The sequence below is a fragment of the Eucyclogobius newberryi genome, unplaced genomic scaffold (genome assembly GCF_026437365.1).
Source record: "Eucyclogobius newberryi isolate DKJ021-1_F unplaced genomic scaffold, fEucNew1.0.hap1 SCAF_9, whole genome shotgun sequence".
Taxonomy (NCBI): Eukaryota; Metazoa; Chordata; class Actinopteri; order Gobiiformes; family Gobiidae; genus Eucyclogobius; species Eucyclogobius newberryi.
The window spans coordinates 39,992,537-40,014,320 of record NW_027316532.1 but is presented as its reverse complement, the minus strand read 5'-3'; the positions used below and the strand labels follow the sequence as shown (position 1 = coordinate 40,014,320).

Genomic DNA, 21,784 nt, shown 5'->3' with positions numbered 1-21,784 from the left:
AGCATACAGGTGACTCATCCATGTCCACACTGAACACATTTGAAACCATACCTCTTGTTGTCGGCAGTGGGCAGTGGGGGGCTGGGGGGCATTTTCCAGCGGGACTTGTCCTTGTCCTCCATCATGCTGTGGCTCAAAGAGATGAGGTAGCGCTCCAGAATGACCAGCCGCTGTCGCAGCCGCTGAGCAGACAATGTGCTTTTGGCCATCTGCGCCGAGAGCTTCTGCTGGTCGTCCACAAGCACCAACAGACAGTCCTTCAACTCCGTCTCATCTGGGACACAATAAAACAAGACTAAAATGAAAATGTCCTGAACAATTTAAGGCTGAAACGATTACTCTGGTAAATCAAGTGATTCGATAACAAAAAAGCTTTTGATTATTATTTTATTGCCTTGATTATTCATTTCTATATATGCCTGTTTCACATAGAGGAGAGAACGGCCTGTTTTAAACTCACAAGTGTCTATGGAGCTGAGGGGCAAAGGCACAGAGGCTAATCTGTACACGAAGCTAATGCTGCTCAATGACTCGACCTCAGCCAGTTACAGCGCTCTAAACGATCTAAACTCACTTAACAACGTTTTACAAATACATGAAGGCTTTTCTTAACTATAGCAACACAAATTAATTAATTTCATAACTACTGTTACTGTTCAGATTGAATCTGGCCTGTTTACGATAAAATAAGAATCTGGCGAGTTAAATGAATTAGACATTTATAAAGATTCTAAAAGAAACATTTGATGCAGTGTTGTTTCTTTTCTAGCTGTGATGCTTCTGTGGAAGACAGACATGGATCCTTTTCCATAGCTTCAATATTCCATTCAGAAATGAACAAATAAATGATCTCAAAGAGATTAAATGTGGCAGATGCACTCATCATAGACATTTGGGACTATAATTCTGTTTTAGATATAACTATGTGAAATGAAGTATAATACTTTATGTTAAAGGTTGAATGGACAATTTTTTTGGCACAAATCTGAGTCTTATTTCCTCGTGGCGTGGACGGCCGATTAGTCCTGCCACGTGTCAATCATAAAACGCACCTATCGCTCACCTGCAGCCGCGTCAGGCTCGTCCCCATGTTTCCGCGTGCCTAAGCGCATGGATCTATCATAATATAGTTCCCTCAGTGTACGGGGCAAAATGAAGACGGAGAAAGACAGTTCGAGCTGACGCAGAAGTGGACGGAAATCTACGGGAGACGAGAGATGCGATGTGATCCGTCGCACTAATAAACAAACGCACGTGTGTGTTGTATCAGTCCACACGGGGGAGTAGCCTGCGCACGGTGGAGTGGCCTGCGCACGTGCGCACGGGGGAGTGGCCTGCGCACGGGGGAGTGGCCTGCGCACGGGGGAGTGGCCTGCGCACGGGGGAGTGGCCTGCGCACGGGGGAGTGGTATGCGCACGGGGGAGTGGCCTGCGCACGGGGGAGTGGCATGTGCACTTCCGCCTGAGTTCTCAAATCGCCGAAAAATCATCCATTGCGCCTTTAAGAAGAAGATCCTTATTTGATATTTAAAAATGCTTTTAAAACAGAATGAAAAACAAATGTATGGATTAGCTGCACCTCAATGATTGACTGGTTGAATACATTTTAGTTAAAAGTGGGCAATTTATCGTCTCCATGATAATATTGAAATACTTACAGGATTTTAAAGACATTGCAAAAAAGAACAGTGAGAATAGAGTACAGTAGAATAAGGGCGGCACAGTGGCTCAGCAGTTAGTGCTCTGGCCCCGTGTGCAATGAGCCCATGACTACACTCTGCCGTGTGTCATGTCTGTTCATTAACATGCACACAACATGCATAAGTATTGGCTGTAATAAGTTAACCATCAAAAAGCTGAATTAACTCTTGGCATATTGAACTTGGCTAAGCTGCTGTGTTGCATAATGAAGGAGGATCAGTAAATCACTTCCAACTGGTTTTGTTGAGCTGATAAAGTGACGCTTTAAGGAGGAACTGTACTGTCATTTCTGTATATTATCTTTACAGATGTATTCCACAAATACAAAATATATCTTTGACAATTTGACCTTTGTTGAGCAAATATTTTGGAACTTTTTCTGTATATTTGACAGTATGAGTGAAAATGTGTGAGCCACAGGGTGGTAGTGTCACATGACTGCACATGACATACAACAGCTACATATTAGATGTGAAAGTGTCGCTTCAGTCAAAGTTGGGTATTAAATGTTGAATATAAATCTAATTGATAGTTGGAGCAGAGCATTTATCAGTGCGACCCATAAAGCGTGAGGCTTGAATGAGCAGGAAGTGTGCCGTTTGAACTTCAGAGACAGATTCCAATTTCACTCACTGTTTTCACTCCACTGTCATTTCCGGGCCTAAAAAAATACAAAAGACTATGCAGAATAAATGTATGAAACAAATGAAATGGGAAGTCAATCAATGTTGAAAATCCCAATAAGCCTAAAATGAGAATTTGCCCAATTTCTGCAATGATGAAACAAATCATAATTTCAAGACAGAACACTTGGATTTTAAAGAACCAGTATGACGATACTAATTTCAGAGTTAAACAGTTGACCTAAACCAGGACTAATTTGATACTTGGGTATTCTTCAACTATAATATCGCAGCAAATTGTATCGTGCCCAAATAAAATAAAGAAGACTAAACCACCACCAGAAGAGTTCGTGTATCACAGCACCACTACTTAGTGAATTGTACTTTAATGTCAGGCCTGTTACAAACATCAGTCCTTGCCATTAGGAAATCCCAAGCAATCTCTTATCTGCCTGCACCAGACCACAGACCCCCCAGACCCCCCATACCACCAGACCCCCATACCACCAGACCCACCAGACCCCCATACCACCAGACCCCCATACCACCAGACCCACCAGACCCCCATACCCCCAGACCCCCCATACCACCAGACCCCCATACCCCCAGACCCCCCATACCACCAGACCCCCCATACCCACCAGACCACCAAATCCCCCAGACCAACAGACCCCCCCATACAACCAGACCCCCTATACCACCAGACCCCCCCATTACAACAGACCCCCCATACCCCCCAGACCACCAGACCCCCCCATACCACCAGACCACCAGACCCCCCCATACCACCAGACCCCCCCATACCACCAGACCCCCCCCATACCACCAGACCCCCCCATACCACCAGACCCCCTATACCACCAGACCCCCCCATTACAACAGACCCCACATACCACCAGACCCCCCATACCACCAGACCCCCCCATTACAACAGACCCCCCATACCCCCCAGACCACCAGACCCCCCAGACCACCAGACCACCAGACCCCCCAGACCACCAGACCACCAGACCCCCCCATACCACCAGACCACCAGACCCCCCATACCACCAGACCCCCCCCATACCCCCCAGACCACCAGACCCCCTATACCACCAGACCCCCCCATTACAACAGACCCCCCATACCCCCCAGACCACCAGACCCCCCAGACCACCAGACCACCAGACCCCCCAGACCACCAGACCACCAGACCCCCCCATACCACCAGACCACCAGACCCCCCATACCACCAGACCCCCCCCCATACCCCCCAGACCACCAGACCCCCATACCACCAGACCACCAGACCCCCCATACCACCAGACGCCCCCATACCACCAGACGCCCCCCCATACCACCAGACCACCAGACCCCCCATACCACCAGACGCCCCCATACCACCAGACGCCCCCCCATACCACCAGACCCCCCATACCACCAGACCCCCCATACCACCAGACCCCCCATACCACCAGACCCCCCCATACCACCAGACGCCCCCATACCACCAGACCCCCCATACCACCAGACCCCCCCATTACAACAGACCCCCCATACCCCCCAGACCACCAGACCCCCCCATACCACCAGAACCCCCCAGACCACCAGACCCCCCATACCCACCAGACCCCCCCATACCACCAGACCACCAGACCCCCCATACCACCAGACCCCCCCATTACAACAGACCCCCCATACCACCAGACCACCAGACCCCCCCATACCACCAGACCCCCCCCATACCACCAGAACCCCCCAGACCACCAGACCCCCCAGACCACCAGACCCCCCCATACCACCAGACCCCCCCCATACCACCAGACCCCCCCATACCACCAGACCCCCTATACCACCAGACCCCCCCATTACAACAGACCCCCCAGACCACCAGACCCCCCATACCCACCAGACCCCCCAGACCCCCATACCACCAGACCCCCCAGACCACCAGACCCCCTATACCACCAGACCCCCCCATTACAACAGACCCCCCAGACCACCAGACCCCCCAGACCCCCATACCCACCAAATCCCCCAGACCAACAGACCCCCCAGACCACCAGACCCCCCATACCACCAGACCCCCCATACCACCAGACCCCCCATACCACCAGACCCCCCCATTACAACAGACCCCCCATACCCCCCAGACCACCAGACCCCCCATACCACCAGACCCCCCATACCACCAGACCCCCCAGACCACCAGACCCCCCCATACCACCAGACCCCCCATACCACCAGACCCCCCATACCACCAGACCCCCCAGACCAACAGACCCCCCATACCACCAGACCCCCCCATACCACCAGACCCCCCCCATTACAACAGACCCCCCATACCCCCCATACCACCAGACCCCCCCATACCACCAGACCCCCCCATACCACCAGACCCCCCCATTACAACAGACCCCCCATACCCCCCAGACCACCAGACCCCCCAGACCAACAGACCCCCCAGTTCTTTTGGTAAACATGAGCTTGATCGTCTCACATTGGGACATTATGACACCTACAAGATTATTTCCCCCAGAGGTAAAAATAACCACCTTGACCTCCAGACGCTTCCACACCACACGTGCCGGGAAAACGTGCCAAGACTCAAACACTCCAGTCCAAGATTCAAAACAGAAACGTGTCGAAACCAGAGGATCATCGTCTCCATATCAAGTGTTGAGAAAGCGTCAGGAAAACATCCAGAGTTGTGCAAAGAACTCAAGAGAGAAACAGAATACAACATCATAAACCCTGAACAAAAAGTTATGAATATTCAAATTCCAAATAGTTCTCGTCTTGGTTTAGGAGTTATGCACAATTCCTCAACATTCCGACTGAGTCGAATGGTGTTTTTGTCCACAGAACTTTTGTTTTGCTCAAATTAATTTTATTTGAAAATTGAAGTAGTTTCTCCATAGTTGCTCTGACAGTAAACAGCTTAGCTAGCTTGTTTGTTGACAGCAATTGAAGATTTAGGAGACTTCAACTCGCCTCAACAATGAACTTCAACACAAGGACATTTCATTTAAGGAGAGAAAAGTCATGAGTTTCATCCCAAAGTCTGCATCAGGGATACGTTTGAGCGTAGATGCCGTTTTCCTGTTGTTTACCTGGTTTTCTACAACTGTTTACTTGATTTTCTTCTTCCAGATGTTAGGTACAAACTAAATATTAAACAGAGGTGTAGACTAATATTTGTTTATCAGACTGGAGCAGCTCTATTGTGTTTTGAGCTCTTACAGAACAACATGTCACTTCTACCATCAACGCTCATGCGTTTTTGCCACTCAAAATTCACAATGCTACGATGCCTGAATAACCCCTGTAGTCCACGTTTACACATGCAGTAGTTTCAAGTTCATAAACACTATAGAATAGTTATACATTAGTTAGTATCCCGTAGGAGACATTTCTTTCAAAATACCAAAACAACATATACTATTAAATTTACAACTCACCAAATATTGTTAATTGAGGTATAATGTTAAAACAGCATACACCAGTTGTTTGACACGAAATATCCTCAAATAGTATAGTTGAATGAGACAATTGATTGATTTCACATGCTGTAAAATGTTTGTAGATTTGCTTTCATGTGAATGGACTCACCAGGCTGCCGTCCCCAGTCCCAGGTCTCGATGATGGAGTGATGAACGGAAGACGGAGACTCTTCCTCCTCCTTCTTCTCCTTATCATTGGGCTCATCTTTTTTCTGTGTCCCAAAACAATCTGTGCAATCTTCTAAAATAGACAGGATTACAGCCATTACATAAAGTATCCCGAATTAGTGCAGTAAATTAGTTAATTCAATAAAAAAAAATCTAACCTGGATGGGCTGATTCTTCTCCACTGAAGAATATTTCTTCATCTTTGACCATTTCATTCCACATCTCGCTCAGTCCCTCCGGAGAGAACGCTCGCTGCCAAACATTTTTAAGGTTACAAATTGACATTTTATGCTATTTTATGCTAAATATGTGATAACATTTGAAAAATATTCATAAAGGCTTGTTGCACCTGATACATATCTTGACAAACTAAAATAGCATTTGGGGGTTGAAATTAATTCCAAACAATATCTTCAATCTAAGTTTATATTTTTTTTTAACCACAGAACAACTGACATAAGTTAAGCTAAAGGTTGTGTACAGTGTCTAGAGCCGTCAGGTTTGGTTAATTGTGAGAAAACATGTATGACAGGGTCCACAGGCTGATATATGATCAGCTGATTCTCACTAGTACCACCCAAAACAACATCTATGTGTATGTTTAAGTAAGTAGTACTAAAACAATGTAGATAATTCCAAATGTAGGCACAATATGGACATTTGATACTTACTTGTAAGTCTATCTTTAGCCATTTGTCATGAAACCTCTGCTGAGCATCGAGGGAAAACGATGGAGACGGCATCCTCCCTCCAGCTGCAGGTGCAGCCAACCTGCAGGACATGAGGAGAATGGCATAGAAAAAGAATGTATTTATATCAAATACTGCTGATACCGAGACTAAAAACAAAGACTAATGTAATGTCATATTTGACATATACATTTTATTCTGATCCATAACATGAGGCTGTAGTGTTGATGAAACGACACATTTGATCGCACTGGTGTAAATATTTCAGCTAAGAAATGACGTAAACGAGATGCAGATGATCAAAGTAAACAGTTCAACAGATGACCATATCGTAATCGGCACGATAAAACACGGTATACGTGCATGTTATGAATGTATTACATGGTCAAATGAAAGAAGGCAACAAAATGCACATTCCCGACCAATCAGCACCAAAACTAACATTACAAGCTCAAATAATGGTAGGGTTAGTGGCTAACAAGGGCACATTTTGTCCATGGAGGCGAATACCATGCTTTATATGTGTAATGATAAAATAATATATAGCACTGTCATCAAACACGGGCGTAGCATCCTCACAAACATTGACAATAAAACGGGTTATGCCCATTATCTTTGAGCTAATGCTAACTGGTCCTAAACAGCTAATACTCAGCCAACATATTAGCTCGCAGCTAATGCTAACCCACCCAGTGTCTGAGAAACAGGTTTAGAGGACGTGACACAAGACTCAAAGCAATGTACAGTCCGTGAGAAAACAGAGCAAACGCAGTCCTGTGTCAAATGTGAGAGAAATGTCATAATTACCTGCGGTCTGTGCTTATGCTATTCTCGTCCCCTCAGCTGCTTTGCTGCATTAACAAGACGTTCATCATGGATGTGATTGGCAGATAGCGCACTGAGCACGGGACATGGAACTGTGTTTGCTGGAGGATGAGCCGCGATGGATTTATATAACTAAAACCCTGATACAGAGTTTATAGCGCAGCTCGTAAATAAATACAGTAAGCTGGCGTCTGCGCTCCGCCCGCTTGGAATGACGGTTATGACAAAACCAGCGCTTCTCTGCACTGGAGGCGGGACGAAGGAGGGGCGGGGCTGTACTGTAGTGGACCCTGCTGTCCGCCAGAGGGCAGTGTGTGTCGCACTATTTGACATGCTGTCAGCCAGTATAAGGTATAAAGTCTGATATTCATCTGATATTGAACTGATGATGGCTACATAAATCATATCTTCTGTGACCTCTATAGTACTGAAGGGTGGATATGGGTATTGGGAGTCATCTCTCCTTATTTTGATATTCTCAAACCAAAATGTTGTTTTGTGAAATGTTGAAAATGGGCAAAGTGGTGTTTTAAGATGTTTCATGCTCCACTTCACCACTTTAAAAATGTAGAAACGTGTTTTAAGTAGCATAAATTAAATACTTCTAACCAACATTTCAATGCTCTACTACTCTACCTAAATACTCAAGTTTAAACTATTTTTTGTACTGTATTTGAAATCTATTGAGGAAAAAAACTATAACAACTGGGATAGCTAGGAAAAGGCAGCAAATAAAACGACAGCAGCAACAGTAAAAGCAACAGTAGCAGCAAAGTAGTCAGTTTCCTCCAGACTATTGTTGCCCCCATATTCTGAAACAATAAAATTAGAATAATAACTGTTTATTATTTTGTGCTTCTTGTATTTTCTATCTACTATAAAACAGACTGTAGCCTACTTGTTCTACTAATAAGTGACTGTCAGGCATGTACTGGGCTTTTGAGTTTAAGTCAAACTATGAGCGCAAACATCACTGACACAGAAAGAAACAAATGGTTGATTAGCTTTTAAACATATATATATATATATATATATATATATATATATATATATATATATATATATATATATATTGTTATGTTTTTATTGTCCTTGAAAATGACAATAAGATGAGTGTAAGTGAACAAGGCCAGGCCGACCATGCATTGGTGATTAATTCTGTCATCATTAGGCACATTATTATTATTAGTATGAGTATTATTAGTATTCCAGCATCGTTGTAAATGCGTATATACATAGAAGGTTTAATTTTAGTCATGCAGGGGCCAATACTGTACATGAATGTATTGTTAGGGGATAAAGAATAATCCACATGCTCAGGGAGAACATGCAAACCCAGAATGGCCTCACGAAAGTAAAGGTGCCTACCTCAACTTTAAGATAAGATAAGATAAGATAAGATATTCCTTTTATAGTCCACACATGGGGAAATTTCATTGATACAACGCAGGAAGATACAGAGGAAAAGAACAGATCATTTATAGGAAGTTTAAAAAACACTCTCAATAGAGGATCTCTTATAAACAAAAACTCCTTTAGACAAAACCTCCCATAACCCAACAAGGGATGGAGGGGGAAATAATAAAGATAAAAATAAATAAATACATAAATAAATAAATAAATTAATGAATTAATGAATTAATGAATTAATTAATTAATTAATTAATTAATTAATTAATTAATTAATTAATTAATTAATTAATTAATTAATTAATTAATTAATTAAATAAATAAATAAATAAATAAATACATTAAATAAATAAATAAATAAATACATAAAAACATAAATACATAAATAAATAAATACCATTGCATGTGATCGCGACAGTAATTGCACATGGTTAAGTCGTTGGGTGACAAAGTACATTCAATATATAATTGTGTAATAGGTCTGCAGTCACGCATGCGCAGTGTCGCACTTCCCACTCAGGACTGTGACCGTGTCTCCATGGGACACATGGGACTGTGTCCATGAGACTGTGACTGTAGAAAGAAGCAGGGAAATGCGTGACTCGGAGATGGACCACGTGTCTGTTCCGGTAGTTGGGATAATAATAACAATAGTTTCAAGTTTCATCAATGGTTCGACTTTTGTGCTTCAGAAAAGGGGGATTTTACGTTCTCGTGAAAAAGGTATTCAAACATTTATCCGGCTCTAATGTACGAACACGCGCTGGGATTCAAGTTGGACATGTTTAAAGTGTTGATGTTGTTGTTGTTGTTGTTGTTGTCTGCAGGAGCCTCGTACTTCCGGGACGCGGTGTGGTGGAGCGGCACGCTGGCCAGTGAGTCAGCGACATCTGCCGGTTCAATGTGGTATTACACATGTTGTTGTGGGCTTCGGATGACGTCACACATGGTCAATACTGATGAGGGGCAAAACTATTGTTAAAATGCTAATTCTTGGGTCTAAAACACAATAGTCAATGTTGAAATGTAAAAAACTAGGAAAACTGGCACTTGTAGTATAATCTAGTATGACATTATCACCAATTTTAACATACAGTATTTTCTTTTTTTAGAGTTTCCTGCAGCTATCGCTATAGTAACTCATGTGCCTCTGTATCATCAGCACCTTTTCATTTCCTATTTCATTAGGCTGCATCCATAAATCTCCAGCTCTTATTTCTGCATCCTTCAACAGAACCATCTGTGGCCTCTGACTCTACAGAAATAATCCAACATGAGCATTTTTATTTATGTGTTTCAGATTGATAAAACTCTAGCACTATCGCCAACAAAATAATACCTATTTTGAGTGTCTAAAAGTCTATATCATAATATCTTCTGTAAACTTTAAACCCCATATCTGCACGTAGCCTCCTTCGAATTAGGCACATATGCAATGACTTATAGTATGGCTCTTAAAAATGTCAAGCCCTGTACAGTTTCTACTTTCCCAGTGTATTACAATCATAATATTTAGTCTGGGAAATGTCCTTGTTTACCGCTACAAAATTTCTAAATTGGTTTTGAAACAGTTGGAGAATTAGACAAGAACAATGAACTTATTTAACATTGTGCAATACTCAGTGATCATTTCTCTAAATATCTGTATTACTATATCAATGGATAAGTTATTTAAGCATAAAACCACAAATAATGATAATGTCTTGCAGTGATTCTTGGTCAGATTGGTAACTTCGTAGCGTACAACGTTGCACCTGCAGTCATCGTTACACCTTTAGGAGCACTTGGAGTATTGTTCGGGTAGGTCCAAATCATATATATATATTCAATATACCAACTGAATGTAGCTGGATAGAAACGTTCTTCTTCACTGTGGTTTTACAGGTCGGTGTTGGCTTCCTGGATCCTAAAGGAGTATTTGAATATTTTGGGGAAGCTCGGTTGTGTGTTGTGTTGCAGTGGGGCTGTGGTGCTGATCATTCACACCCCGAAAGCAGAAACTGTGACGTCAAGATTGGAGCTGGAGGAACGATTATCTGACCCAGGTAAAAGTCCTATTCACTGTAACATTTACAAGATCTACTTTACACAATGCCATCTTTATGAATCCAGCATTTTAACAAGATAAATATGATTCACAATCACACAAGACGTCCTCCATCAGTAAAATAGAGGTTAATCAATAGAATAATTAAATTCATTTAAATTGTCCTTACCAACTACCGGCATTATTATCTCCTTTGCTTTTAACTGAGCTCCTACAATTCACAGTTTACAGACATCTCTACACCTTTATTCTGCTTTACAAGCTTTTCAAGAGGCTGTTAATTATTCACATCTCACTCTAGTTTGTAGCTTTTGGGTGACAGAATCTGACCTAAGCATTATTAACTTAACAGTTAATTAGAAAAAACCTAATTGAATCATTATTCCTCCCACAGTATTCATCCTCTTTGCCTCGCTGGTGGTCCTGGCCTTATTGGTCCTTATCTTTTGGATCTCTCCAGTCCATGGCTCTTCCAACATCATGGTCTACATCTCCATCTGCTCTTTGTTTGGCAGCTTCACTGTCCCGTGCAGCAAAGGACTTGGTTTGGTCGCACAAGAAGCGTTTAGTGACGGCCCTTATAGTGGGAGAGCACTCTGTGTTTTTCTCTTCTTGTTGCTTACGCTGACGGTCAGTATCCTCACACAGTTTTATTATATCAATAAGGCCTTGGAGGTGTTCAACTCTAACATGTTCGAAGCTATTTATTACGTGGCCTTTACATCAACTGTTATTGTGGCATCTGCTATACTTTTTAAGGAGTGGACAGAGTTGACATTAAGTGACAGTATAGCTCTGGTTTGTGGCTTTTCGACAGTGTGCGTTGGAGTGGTTTTACTACGCATCTCTCAAGAAGCAGAGCTGATCTGGAAGCCCAAACTACAGAGGAAGAAGAAGGACTAAAACATTCACTGTCATGATGTATTCTGTGCCAAACCACATTCCTCCCATAACAAGTAGAAGATAGAGGCACATGTCAGTATCACCACCACTGTCATTTCATCTGTTCTTCTGTTTGAGAGGATTGTTGAACTAAAACACTTGTGGTTATCTGCGATTATCACAAATGATTTGCCTTGTTCTACTTTCTACTCAAAATACATTTTAGTAGAGTTTTGAGCACTATTATTGTCTTACTTTAATCACTTCTGACAATTTTCATAAAGAGAAGATGTAATATTAATTGTCAAGTATAAAGCATCTTTATTTTGCAGATTAAGTCACTCTCAGATGGTAAACACTAATTGTGAAGTATATATTCCTAAATATCCGTATACAATCTTTGATTAGTACTTTTAATTCCATTACTGAACAGAACATGTATTATTTTATAGGATGACTACAACACTTTAACAATCATAACCTGATCCCTTCACTTTGTCTGCATAATATTTCCTTTAGTCAAATATGGCCCAAGAGACCTGCAGATGCAAATGAACATAAAGTATGTTTCACTGAAATGGCTCAACAAGGTAAATAAGGAACTTTTACAGTTTATTGACATAAACGCGCCTGACACTTCTTAGGATCATTTAACCTACATGTTCACTTATTTATTGTGCTGGTTAATTATTAAGGATTATCAAGAGTCATTTGTCAAATGGAAACCATGACGCTGCAGCCGAGGCCTGAACTGAGCTGTAACAAACTGAGACTTTTGAACAAATGAAATGTCTAAACAGCTGTATTCAAACCAAGTGTGTGAATGTTGTAATTGTCTATGACTATTACTGAATGTACAAGAGAAAATATCCTCAGACTTCAATTATTTAACCCTGGCCTATTCAAGCCTACACTAATTAGGTCTATTGAGTCATAAATAAAACATTGCTGTATCTCTACAACAAAATGAAAAGCTGTGAACACACTTTAACATCTGAACCGTAATATTGAGCCAATCACAAACAGATCTTGATGTTAGCATATGTTCAAGATTACCAGGACCCTACGTTGCTATGGCAACGAGCAAAACAAAGGGCTTCTGTGTAATGGGCCTAAACCTACATATAAACCAGACAATAATGAGCATGTTCTCAGAACGATCAGAACAAAGGGAATTCAGTCATTTTCCAGTCACAAAGGCAGAACATTTCTGCTTCTTCTGAAGTATTCTTCTGAGGTATTCTTCTGAAGTATTCTTCTGAAGTATTCTTCTGAAGTATTCTTCTGAAGTATTCTTCTGAGGTATTCTTCTGAAGTATTCTTCTGAAGTATTCTTCTGAGGGCCCCTCCAGTCACTGCTGTAATGTTAGTTTAACTTTGAAAAACTAATAGAATATAGGCCTACATTCTTATCTGGAATGTTTAGGAGCTGCTTGACCCTCTCCCCAGGCCTGACCCCGGGCCTGACCCCGGGCCTGACCCTTGGCCTGACCCTCTCCCTGGGCCTGACCCCGGGCCTGACCCTTGGCCTGACCCTCTCCCTGGGCCTGACCCCGGGCCTGACCCTGGGCTTGACCCTCTCCCCGGGCCTGACCCTCTCCCCGGGCCTGACCCTCTTGTGCTCGCGCCTGTGGCACATTTGTAATCCAAAACTTCATGAATAAATGAATTTCTCCTCGTCACTTGGTCTGTGCATTTCTGACCAGGACGTGAGCAGCTGCTGGTGTTTGTGCTTTAGTGGACTTCTCAGCTCGGACACTCGCGCTCGGGTCAGCAGCCCAGGCAGAGGAGCCTCGGTCACTCGGGTCAGCAGCCCAGGCAGAGGAGCCTCGGTCACTCGGGTCAGCAGCCCAGGCAGAGGGCGGCAGAGGGCGGCAGAGGAAGCGGAAGAAGGAGCGTCGCTGTGCGGCTGTCGTCAAGTGTCATAACTCGGTGCTACAACACTCGTAACCGGGCGGTGTGATTCATGGACATCTCCCGGTAAACGCAGGATAAGTGGCTTTTCCGTGGACCAGGTACCGCGTCCTCTTCCTCCATATTTAAGCTAATTGTTGTTTAACGCTAGCTAACTAACGTGCTAAGCTAATGTGGCTAACGACGTGACATTGTCATGTCCAGTTTTAAATGCCCGTCATGTTATCAGAGAAACGCCACGAAATCAATCCAAATACGCTGTTTACAAGTGTAAATATCATATAGACTGTGAGAAGACGGTAATAATGGATATTGTGCTGCTTGAACCAGGTTAGCAGTTTATCATTAGCCTGATACTTCCTGGATTCTTTAGGCTGGAAATAAAGGTATTTACATAAACACAGTGTCAAAGTGCAACTGCCTCATTCCACCGGCTCCAGCCTCCGTGACACACGTACTTCTGATTATTATATGATATCATTATATTAGTTATGAATCTGTCCCTGGCGCCGGTGTGCAGACTCGACTGTGGAGATGGTTCGTTTATTAGATTATTATTCATGTTTTTTAATCTGCCAAAGTTTGAGTTGTCGGTCGGTAAATTAGCTTTATTTTTACTAGTAGTGTAATGAAATAACTGTCAATGATCTGAATGTATTAATAATGCAGTGTTCTACTGATTTGATCTGAATCTACAATAATATTATAATTATATTATTTCATCTTAAAATGTAATGTTTTGAGACTCAATCTACTCGGTGAATAGAACATGCTGGACACTTTAGGTCATATGATTAATGTGACTGACTAAAAGAATACATTATTGAATATGATTTATGTCTGAAGTTTGTCATGTTTTTACGGTTGTGCCGCGGCACCGTTCTCATACACGACTGTAATAAGAGGAAATGTCAAAGGTGTTAACTGGTCCACATATTGCAAAGTTAAAAACATATATCTTCATTTACTTCACCATGTGAAATGAAAGACAACTAAATATTGACAATAATACTAAATCTAATGTATTCATGTGGTGTCTTCTAGGTGTCTGGACCAGGCAGAACTGTTCTTATGGTCCGCTCCAGCCCCTGTGTCTCTCTGTAAATGTGACTGAGTCCAACAACACTCTCAGCATGGGACAGGACCGGGGCAAGTACGACTTCTACATCGGCCTGGGCCTGGCCATCAGCTCCAGTATCTTTATCGGGGGCAGTTTCATCCTCAAGAAGAAAGGGCTGCTGCGGCTGGCGAGGAAAGGCTCCATGCGAGCAGGTATTTTTTATAACAGCAACTGTGGCACTAAGGAAGAGGGGGTTTGTATCTTTTATGTGTAGAACAAGTTTAATTCAATATTAGGGCAGCAGCAGGAAGCTATCTTTACCTACAGTAATTATATAAGAGTAATGCATTTGTATCCAACTAGTCTTATAGCTTGAAACAGGACAATGAGTGCAGAAATATTTGCTTTGGTTATTTTTGCATTTAAACCAAAAAGCTCTTTGGTTTAAATGCACATGTCAATAATAAAGAGCAAACGTGAAGTTCTATGTTTTTGCACATTGATTTAGAATCACTTTATTTTCCTCACTCTCTGATTATTGATGTAGATGTTATTGTCATTTGTGCCTTTCATGCACAAAATAATAATCCGATCGGTCTGATCTGGTTTTGTTCAGTTATTGTTCCTGTTCATACCAACCGTGTTTTGGTTCCCGTCCCGGGGCATGAATCATTTTGGGCTTAAATGAATCTTCAAATAAGACTCCTTGTCTTATTGTGTAACGTGACACTACAGACAGTGGAACAGTCGCACGCCCAGACAAAACATCCACACTTTTCTGGCTCACCTGGGTGACTGTTTGTTCTTGTCCTGTCACTGCAGCAGTTTAGTTACACTTCACTAATCATTAACTCCATTTCCCACATGACGGCCAAGGTCTTAAAGCTAGCACTATGATAATGTTGTGTTATTATGATGTTTGGGTCTTATTGTGGGAGTCAAAGTTTTGCTAATCGAGATCAACATCAACTTTTGGAAATGCTTCATGGGAGGTGTAAATAATAGAGGCTAGCAAACCAGTTCAGCAGAAGTAAACTTTAACTCCTAATTATTATGACTCTGAAATTGTGATTTAGATTTAAAGTGACTTAATGATGTTGTGCTCAGTCAGTCACATTGTGTCATACTCTGTTGTGTAAAGCTTCTTCGATACTAGAGCACGTGAAACTTCAGACACGCCTTCACCGTCACCCTGTAAACTGCCAACATTGATTATAAGATAACCAAACTACTTCCTGTACCATTGTTGTCCCAAGTATTGCAAAATATAGTTTGAATGTGAATATTAACAATGTGTTTGTAACCATAACAAAAGAATGTCAAAATTAGATCCATCTTTTATTGATCCTGAAGGAAATTCAAGTTCAGCTGTGAAAAAACATTTAATGTTATAGTTGCAGTCAACGGTTTCAGGTTTGAAGGTTTGTCAGGCAGGGTCAGCTGATCGTGTGTCAGGGCAGTTTGAGGTGAGTAATATCCCTCAGGACAATAGACTCCGACATCACCGTCAGCCTCCAGAGCCAGGTGAACTTTGTAAACTATTGTTAATGGCCCACCTCTTTTGTTACGTTGTGTTCGGGTTGTTACTGGTGTAGTGCAGACGAGGAGCTTAGTCCAGGGTCACAGGTCACAGGCTTTACTGTATCACAGATAAACAAGGCACAAACCGCTGAGAGTGTCAGTGTAAGTCCGGTATACAACTCATTATATTAAATTAATTATATTAAAAGAGAGAAACCCGGAAATTTACCATGGTCAGTCCCTGTCTTTTTATCATTTATATAAAAAAAACAGTTCTGACCTATTTAAACGGTTTAAACATGTTTTTACTTGTGTAATAACTATGTCATGTTGAAAAAGTGTGAGAGATGTTTTTCTTTCCCAGGTCAGGGCGGTCATGCCTATCTGAAAGAATGGCTGTGGTGGGCCGGGCTGCTCTCAAGTGAGTCCTGTTGACTCTATTGAACCTTTGACATAGTTTTACTTGCAAATGACTGGGTGTGTGTAATCCTGCGTCACACCACATCTCTGCTGTTTCTAATGTTTACTGTGTGTCTACATCCACAGTGGGCGCCGGGGAGGCCGCCAATTTTGCAGCTTATGCATTTGCCCCAGCAACTCTGGTCACTCCACTAGGGGCCCTCAGCGTGCTGGTCAGGTAAACTAAGATTCTAAAGTGGGGAGGGAGTTTTCAGACCCACGGCTGAAGGCTAAACCACATCAGAGCTCAGCGATGATCGTAGTCTTACATTATTCTCTGAAGTCAACTATTTATTCAATTATTAATTGAAGACTAAATATAAAATGACCAACTAATGTGGCAGTAAGATACCATTAAGTAGCCAAAAGTGTATAGTATTTTTTTACACTTTAAATTGTATTGTATTTGTTTTATTATTAGGCCCGAGCGCCACAAGCTGCGAGAGGCCTATTAATCTTGTAAGGCCGTGCAAAGCACGGCTGCGAAAGTGCGCACGTAGTGCGCACGAAATCGAGCGCAAGGCGCTCGCCCACTTCCAAACACTCACTAACGCACTCCTTCACTCATGCACGCCCCGTGCATACTAATTAGTAGTAGGAAAATGGAACATTACCGTTGTAAACGGGCAAAGCCCGTGCAAAAGTTTGCACTAAACGAGCATGTAAAGTGCTCGTTTGCCCTAAGTAGCTCACGAATACGTTCCCCATCTCTTGCATGTTCCGTTCATATAAACATGTAATGCAAAAATTGAACATTATTACTGTTTAGAGGGCCAAAAACACAAAGTGGGCGGAGCCCACTCAAAATTAAGGAAAGTACCCGTCAGTGACCAGGGACCCACACCATGAGGTAGGAAAGCGCGAGCGCTTTCCGAAAATGTATAGTTTATGATATTTGAAAAATGGGAAACATTGTTTTCGCATCGGAATATTATTCTTGAACATTGACGAAAAGTCACAAAAATGTTCACACCTCTAAAAATCGTGCCTCTCTACATTCTGGCTATTTCCCTTTTTCTAAAATAAAAAAAATGTGCGCGTCAGCGCCCCCAAATGTACCAAAAATGCATTGAGAGATGGGAAATGACCCAAAAAAAATCTGATCGTAGAATCATGAAATTTGGCGCAGAGGTAGATGGTGACAAGAGACGTAAAAAATATTATTACGGCAACGCCGTCCGCCCAACCAAATGTCGGCCATATTGCTTCAAAAATGGCTAAACATGACTTTGGAGTTTTTCCAAACGTCGTACTTTTACGAACTCCTCCCAGGGCGTTGGCCCTAAAAAGCTGAAATTTGGTGAAAATGGTGCTGAGGAGTGGGACATCAAAAGTTATCCAAATGACATTGACCCTGTCACGGTCTCTGTGCGGCGAAGCCGCAAACTGTAGCTAGAATTTCAGAAATCTCCCAAATTTAACATTTCTGCCGTTTGCGCAGATAAAGTCCGAATTGCGTCAAATTAGAATCAGTTGTTAAACTCTTTGCCCTAAACCTACTTGAAGTGAAATAAATTCATTTGGCGCCACAGCGCCCCCTACAGATTTTATATGGAGGTTAAATGTTTAGTTTTGCGAAATTATATCAAATTTGACACACAACTCAATTTTAGCATAAAAAAAGTCAATGAGACCCATGTCATAATTGTTATGGCGTTGCCGTAGTGATGACTGAAACCTCCCATGTTATTCCAATGGGGAAATTGCCAGAACATGTTTACACTTTAGACTTTCACAAACTCCTCTTAGGGCGTTAGCCCTATTAACCTGAAATTTGGTGAGACTCATCTTCAGGACCATCAAAAGTTATCCACATTTTTATTCAAAGAGTCACGGTGTCTGAGCGGCAAAGCTGCACATTTTGCCAAGAATTCAAAATAAAATGTCTTTTTGATGGTAAAACAAAGGGGAGAAGATGTGACAGCGTCACAGATTCAGCAGTAGGCGTAATAAAAGGACAATTGGGGCGCGGCGTAGCGGCGGCGGCGTGGCGAGGGCCGATCATTGCCGCTTGCGGTTTTAATTATTATTATTATTATTATTGTGTATTTGATATTGTGCAGTTTATTTAAAAATGTAATTTGTAAATGTAACTCCTACTTCTGCATATTCACTTTTGAGCCGTGTTTTCCGCTGTAAAGTGAGGGTACATTTCTGGTTGCAGCGCTGTGCTGTCCTCCTACTTTCTGTCAGAGCGGTTGAACCTGCACGGGAAGCTGGGCTGTCTGCTCTCCATCCTGGGCTCCACCACCATGGTCATCCACGCCCCGAAGGAGGAGGAGATCAACAGCCTGGAGGAGATGAGCTACAAGCTGGTCAACCCAGGTGCACCACCACACCTACATTAGACTTTTACACAGCTCCACACTGAGGTCATGATTCACCCTCAGCCACGTTCATGCACCGCGTTCATGCACCGCGTTCATGCACCGCGTTCATGCACCGCGTTCATGCACCGCGTTCATGCACCGCGTTCATGCACCGCGTTCATGCACCGCGTCACAATCTGAGGAGGTCCAGATAATCAACCTTCACCTTGTTGGACACGTGCTCTGACCTGTTTGTGATTTTAGAGTCATAAAAAGAGGCAAGTTTATTTGTAGAATACAATTCTTACACAAGGCAATTTAATGTGTTTCACAACAGGAAAAATGCATTAACAACACAAAGACATGACGGAAATCACAAAACTGTTTAAGACTTAAAAGAGAAGAGTGAAAATAAATTCCTTTGTCATAATTATGCACAGATAAACAAAAGTGTTTTTATCTTAGATTTGAACATTGTCAGAGTAGAACCTGTCTCACATCTTCAGGAAGAATGTACCAGGCACCAGCAGGAGGCCGGTCCATGTTTAGTCCTGACTCTGGCACCAGCAGGAGGCCGCTCCATGTTTAGTCCTGACTCTGGCACCAGCAGGAGGCCGCTCCATGTTTAGTCCTGACTCTGGCACCAGCAGGAGGCCGCTCCATGTTTAGTCCTGACTCTGGGCACCAGCAGGAGGCCGGTCCATGTTTAGTCCTGACTCTGGGCACCAGCAGGAGGCCGGTCCCTGTTTAGTCCTGACTCTGGCACCAGCAGGAGGCCGCTCCATGTTTAGTCCTGACTCTGGCACCAGCAAGAGGCTGGTCCCTGAGGTCCTCAGAGTCTGAGATGGTTCATATGGAACTAACATGTCTGAGATGTACTTTGGTGCTAGGCCATGGAGAGACTTGTACACAAGCAGAGCTGCTTTAAAGTCTCTTCTCTGAGCCACAGGAGCCAGTGCAGGGACCTGAGAACAGGACTAATGTGATGGTACTTCCTGGTTCTAGTCAGGACTAATGTGATGTGGTCAGACGGTTACCAATTACAACAAAGAACTTCCTGTCTTAAATGCCCTGAACTTTGTCATTAAAGAATAATGCAAACTCATTACACTTGATGTGGACATGAGTTCCAACGGCAGCTGAGCTGGAGGGTTTGTTAATCTGTTACTGTGGCAACAGGACACGCCAGTTGTTACTGCAGCTTCCAATTATTTCAGAAAAATATCCTTCCGTAGTTCCACATGTTCAGCTTCTCTCTGTAAATGGTTTTGAACCTGGAGCTTTGATGGACACGCCCTTCTGTGCCCTGACCATCATCATGTCTCATGGCCTTTTTCTGCTTATTTTCAACCATTTTAGACTTCAGAGGGGCAATGGTGTCCAGAACATTCAAAACTCTAGATGTAACACATCATTTACATTGAACATGAGACATTGTGTCTCCTGTGCCATCATGTCTCCTCTGGACACTTGCACGAGATGTGAGCTCCACATGAGATATGTCAATAAGTTAATCTTTATTTTGAATGATCTAAAACCTTCCCCTTTCCCACAGGTTTTTTATCCTTTGCAACTCTGGTCATCATTGTGGCTCTGGTCTTCATTTTCATGGTGGGCCCGCGTCACGGCCAGACCAACATCCTGGTCTACATCACCATCTGCTCCGTCATCGGCGCCCTGTCCGTGTCCTGCGTCAAAGGGCTGGGCATCGCCATCAAGGAAGCCATCGCGGGGGTAAACGTGGTCGGAATCCCACTGGCTTGGCTCCTGCTGCTGTCACTCATCGCTTGCGTTAGCACTCAGATCAACTATTTAAACAAGGCGCTGGACATTTTCAACACCTCCATCGTGACGCCCATCTACTACGTGTTCTTCACCACCTCAGTGCTCACCTGTTCTGCCATTTTGTTCAAGGAGTGGGAACACATGGGCACAGATGATATTATTGGGACATTGAGTGGCTTCCTTACAATTATTGTTGGTATCTTCTTATTGCACGCATTCAAAGACGTTAACGTTAGCTGGTCAACTTTAGCCGTTACAATAAGAAAGGAGGAGAAGGCTTTTCCGAGCACTAACGGCATGGTGTCTCACAGTACCTATGAACTTCTGCACAACGAATCAGAAGACACGGATAGAGAAGTCGGCTTGCCTTTTGATAGTGTCTCCAGAAGAAACGGAGCAATTATTTCCTCTTAAGGTGTTTATTGGTGACTTAAACAGCACCAAGACAGGATCATTAAGACAATCACCTACAACACAGAGGTTCAGAAAGACCAGTGAATTGTATTGTATGTTTTAATTTGCCTTATTAACACTTTCATTCCTCTGTAGCCTGTAAATATTTTTTAAAGACATGTTTTCATTTGAGTAAAAGCATAATCAATGCACTAATTCACTTTGTATACTGATTTTTAACACGAGTGATGCCAACGTCACAGATAAGCCAGAATTTAAACATTGTTCTCAAAGTAGATATTTCCCAATCAGAATAATTGGTTTTGAGCTGATTCTAGAATCGCAGGAAACGGGTCCAACACAAGCACAGAAATATTACAAAGCTGAAACTGGTCAATTAAACTGATTAAATGGAAAGTTCTTCCCCCACAAGCAGCAGCCGTGTTGGTACCACTGGTCAGAAGGGTTATTGCCCTTAAATGTTTATGACCGCCTGACATATGCAGTTATGGCTGA

The 21,784-nt window shown here is 42.8% G+C and overlaps 3 protein-coding genes across 4 annotated transcripts in view; 2 read left to right on the top strand and 1 right to left on the bottom strand.

Moving 5' to 3' along the window:
- herc2 (HECT and RLD domain containing E3 ubiquitin protein ligase 2) overlaps window positions 1-7,673 on the bottom strand; it is a 59,113-nt gene extending 51,440 nt beyond the window's left edge. The window contains exons 1-5 of the mRNA XM_072438290.1: window positions 7,471-7,673; window positions 6,646-6,745; window positions 6,133-6,226; window positions 5,916-6,047; window positions 52-274 (exon numbers count right to left, since the gene is read on the bottom strand). Of these exons, the coding sequence (XP_072294391.1) occupies window positions 52-274; window positions 5,916-6,047; window positions 6,133-6,226; window positions 6,646-6,717 (521 nt within the window). The 5' untranslated portion in view covers window positions 6,718-6,745; window positions 7,471-7,673. The remainder of the gene's footprint in view (window positions 1-51; window positions 275-5,915; window positions 6,048-6,132; window positions 6,227-6,645; window positions 6,746-7,470) is intronic.
- A 1,749-nt stretch (window positions 7,674-9,422) lies between these two features.
- nipa1 (NIPA magnesium transporter 1) lies at window positions 9,423-13,509 on the top strand. 2 transcript variants are annotated; one of them, XM_072439387.1, is made up of 5 exons: window positions 9,423-9,621; window positions 9,726-9,773; window positions 10,608-10,698; window positions 10,783-10,943; window positions 11,340-13,509. In XM_072439387.1, the coding sequence occupies exons 1-5, from the start codon at window positions 9,492-9,494 to the stop codon at window positions 11,846-11,848; spliced, it is 939 nt and encodes a 312-aa protein (XP_072295488.1). In that variant the 5' UTR covers window positions 9,423-9,491; the 3' UTR covers window positions 11,849-13,509. The 2 variants fall into 2 exon arrangements, with proteins under 2 accessions (XP_072295488.1, XP_072295489.1); XM_072439388.1 differs by having other exon boundaries at window positions 9,480-9,621; window positions 9,726-9,804.
- A 747-nt stretch (window positions 13,510-14,256) lies between these two features.
- nipa2 (NIPA magnesium transporter 2) lies at window positions 14,257-21,486 on the top strand. Its single transcript, XM_072439371.1, has 6 exons — window positions 14,257-14,278; window positions 14,786-15,013; window positions 16,687-16,743; window positions 16,869-16,959; window positions 18,946-19,106; window positions 20,646-21,486. The coding sequence occupies exons 2-6, from the start codon at window positions 14,875-14,877 to the stop codon at window positions 21,287-21,289; spliced, it is 1,092 nt and encodes a 363-aa protein (XP_072295472.1). The 5' UTR covers window positions 14,257-14,278; window positions 14,786-14,874; the 3' UTR covers window positions 21,290-21,486.
- Window positions 21,487-21,784: the final 298 nt, after the last annotated feature.

Coding starts and splice junctions, on each gene's coding strand:
- nipa1 (XM_072439387.1), top strand. CDS start 9,492: ATGCGTGACTCGGAGATGGACCACGTGTCTGTTCCGGTAGTTGGGATA. Junction 9,774..10,607: donor GTGGAGCGGCACGCTGGCCA/GTGAGTCAGCGA, acceptor AATGTCTTGCAG/TGATTCTTGGTCAGATTGGT. Junction 10,944..11,339: donor GGAACGATTATCTGACCCAG/GTAAAAGTCCTA, acceptor TTCCTCCCACAG/TATTCATCCTCTTTGCCTCG.
- nipa2 (XM_072439371.1), top strand. CDS start 14,875: ATGGGACAGGACCGGGGCAAGTACGACTTCTACATCGGCCTGGGCCTG. Junction 15,014..16,686: donor GAAAGGCTCCATGCGAGCAG/GTATTTTTTATA, acceptor TTTCTTTCCCAG/GTCAGGGCGGTCATGCCTAT. Junction 16,744..16,868: donor GTGGGCCGGGCTGCTCTCAA/GTGAGTCCTGTT, acceptor CTACATCCACAG/TGGGCGCCGGGGAGGCCGCC.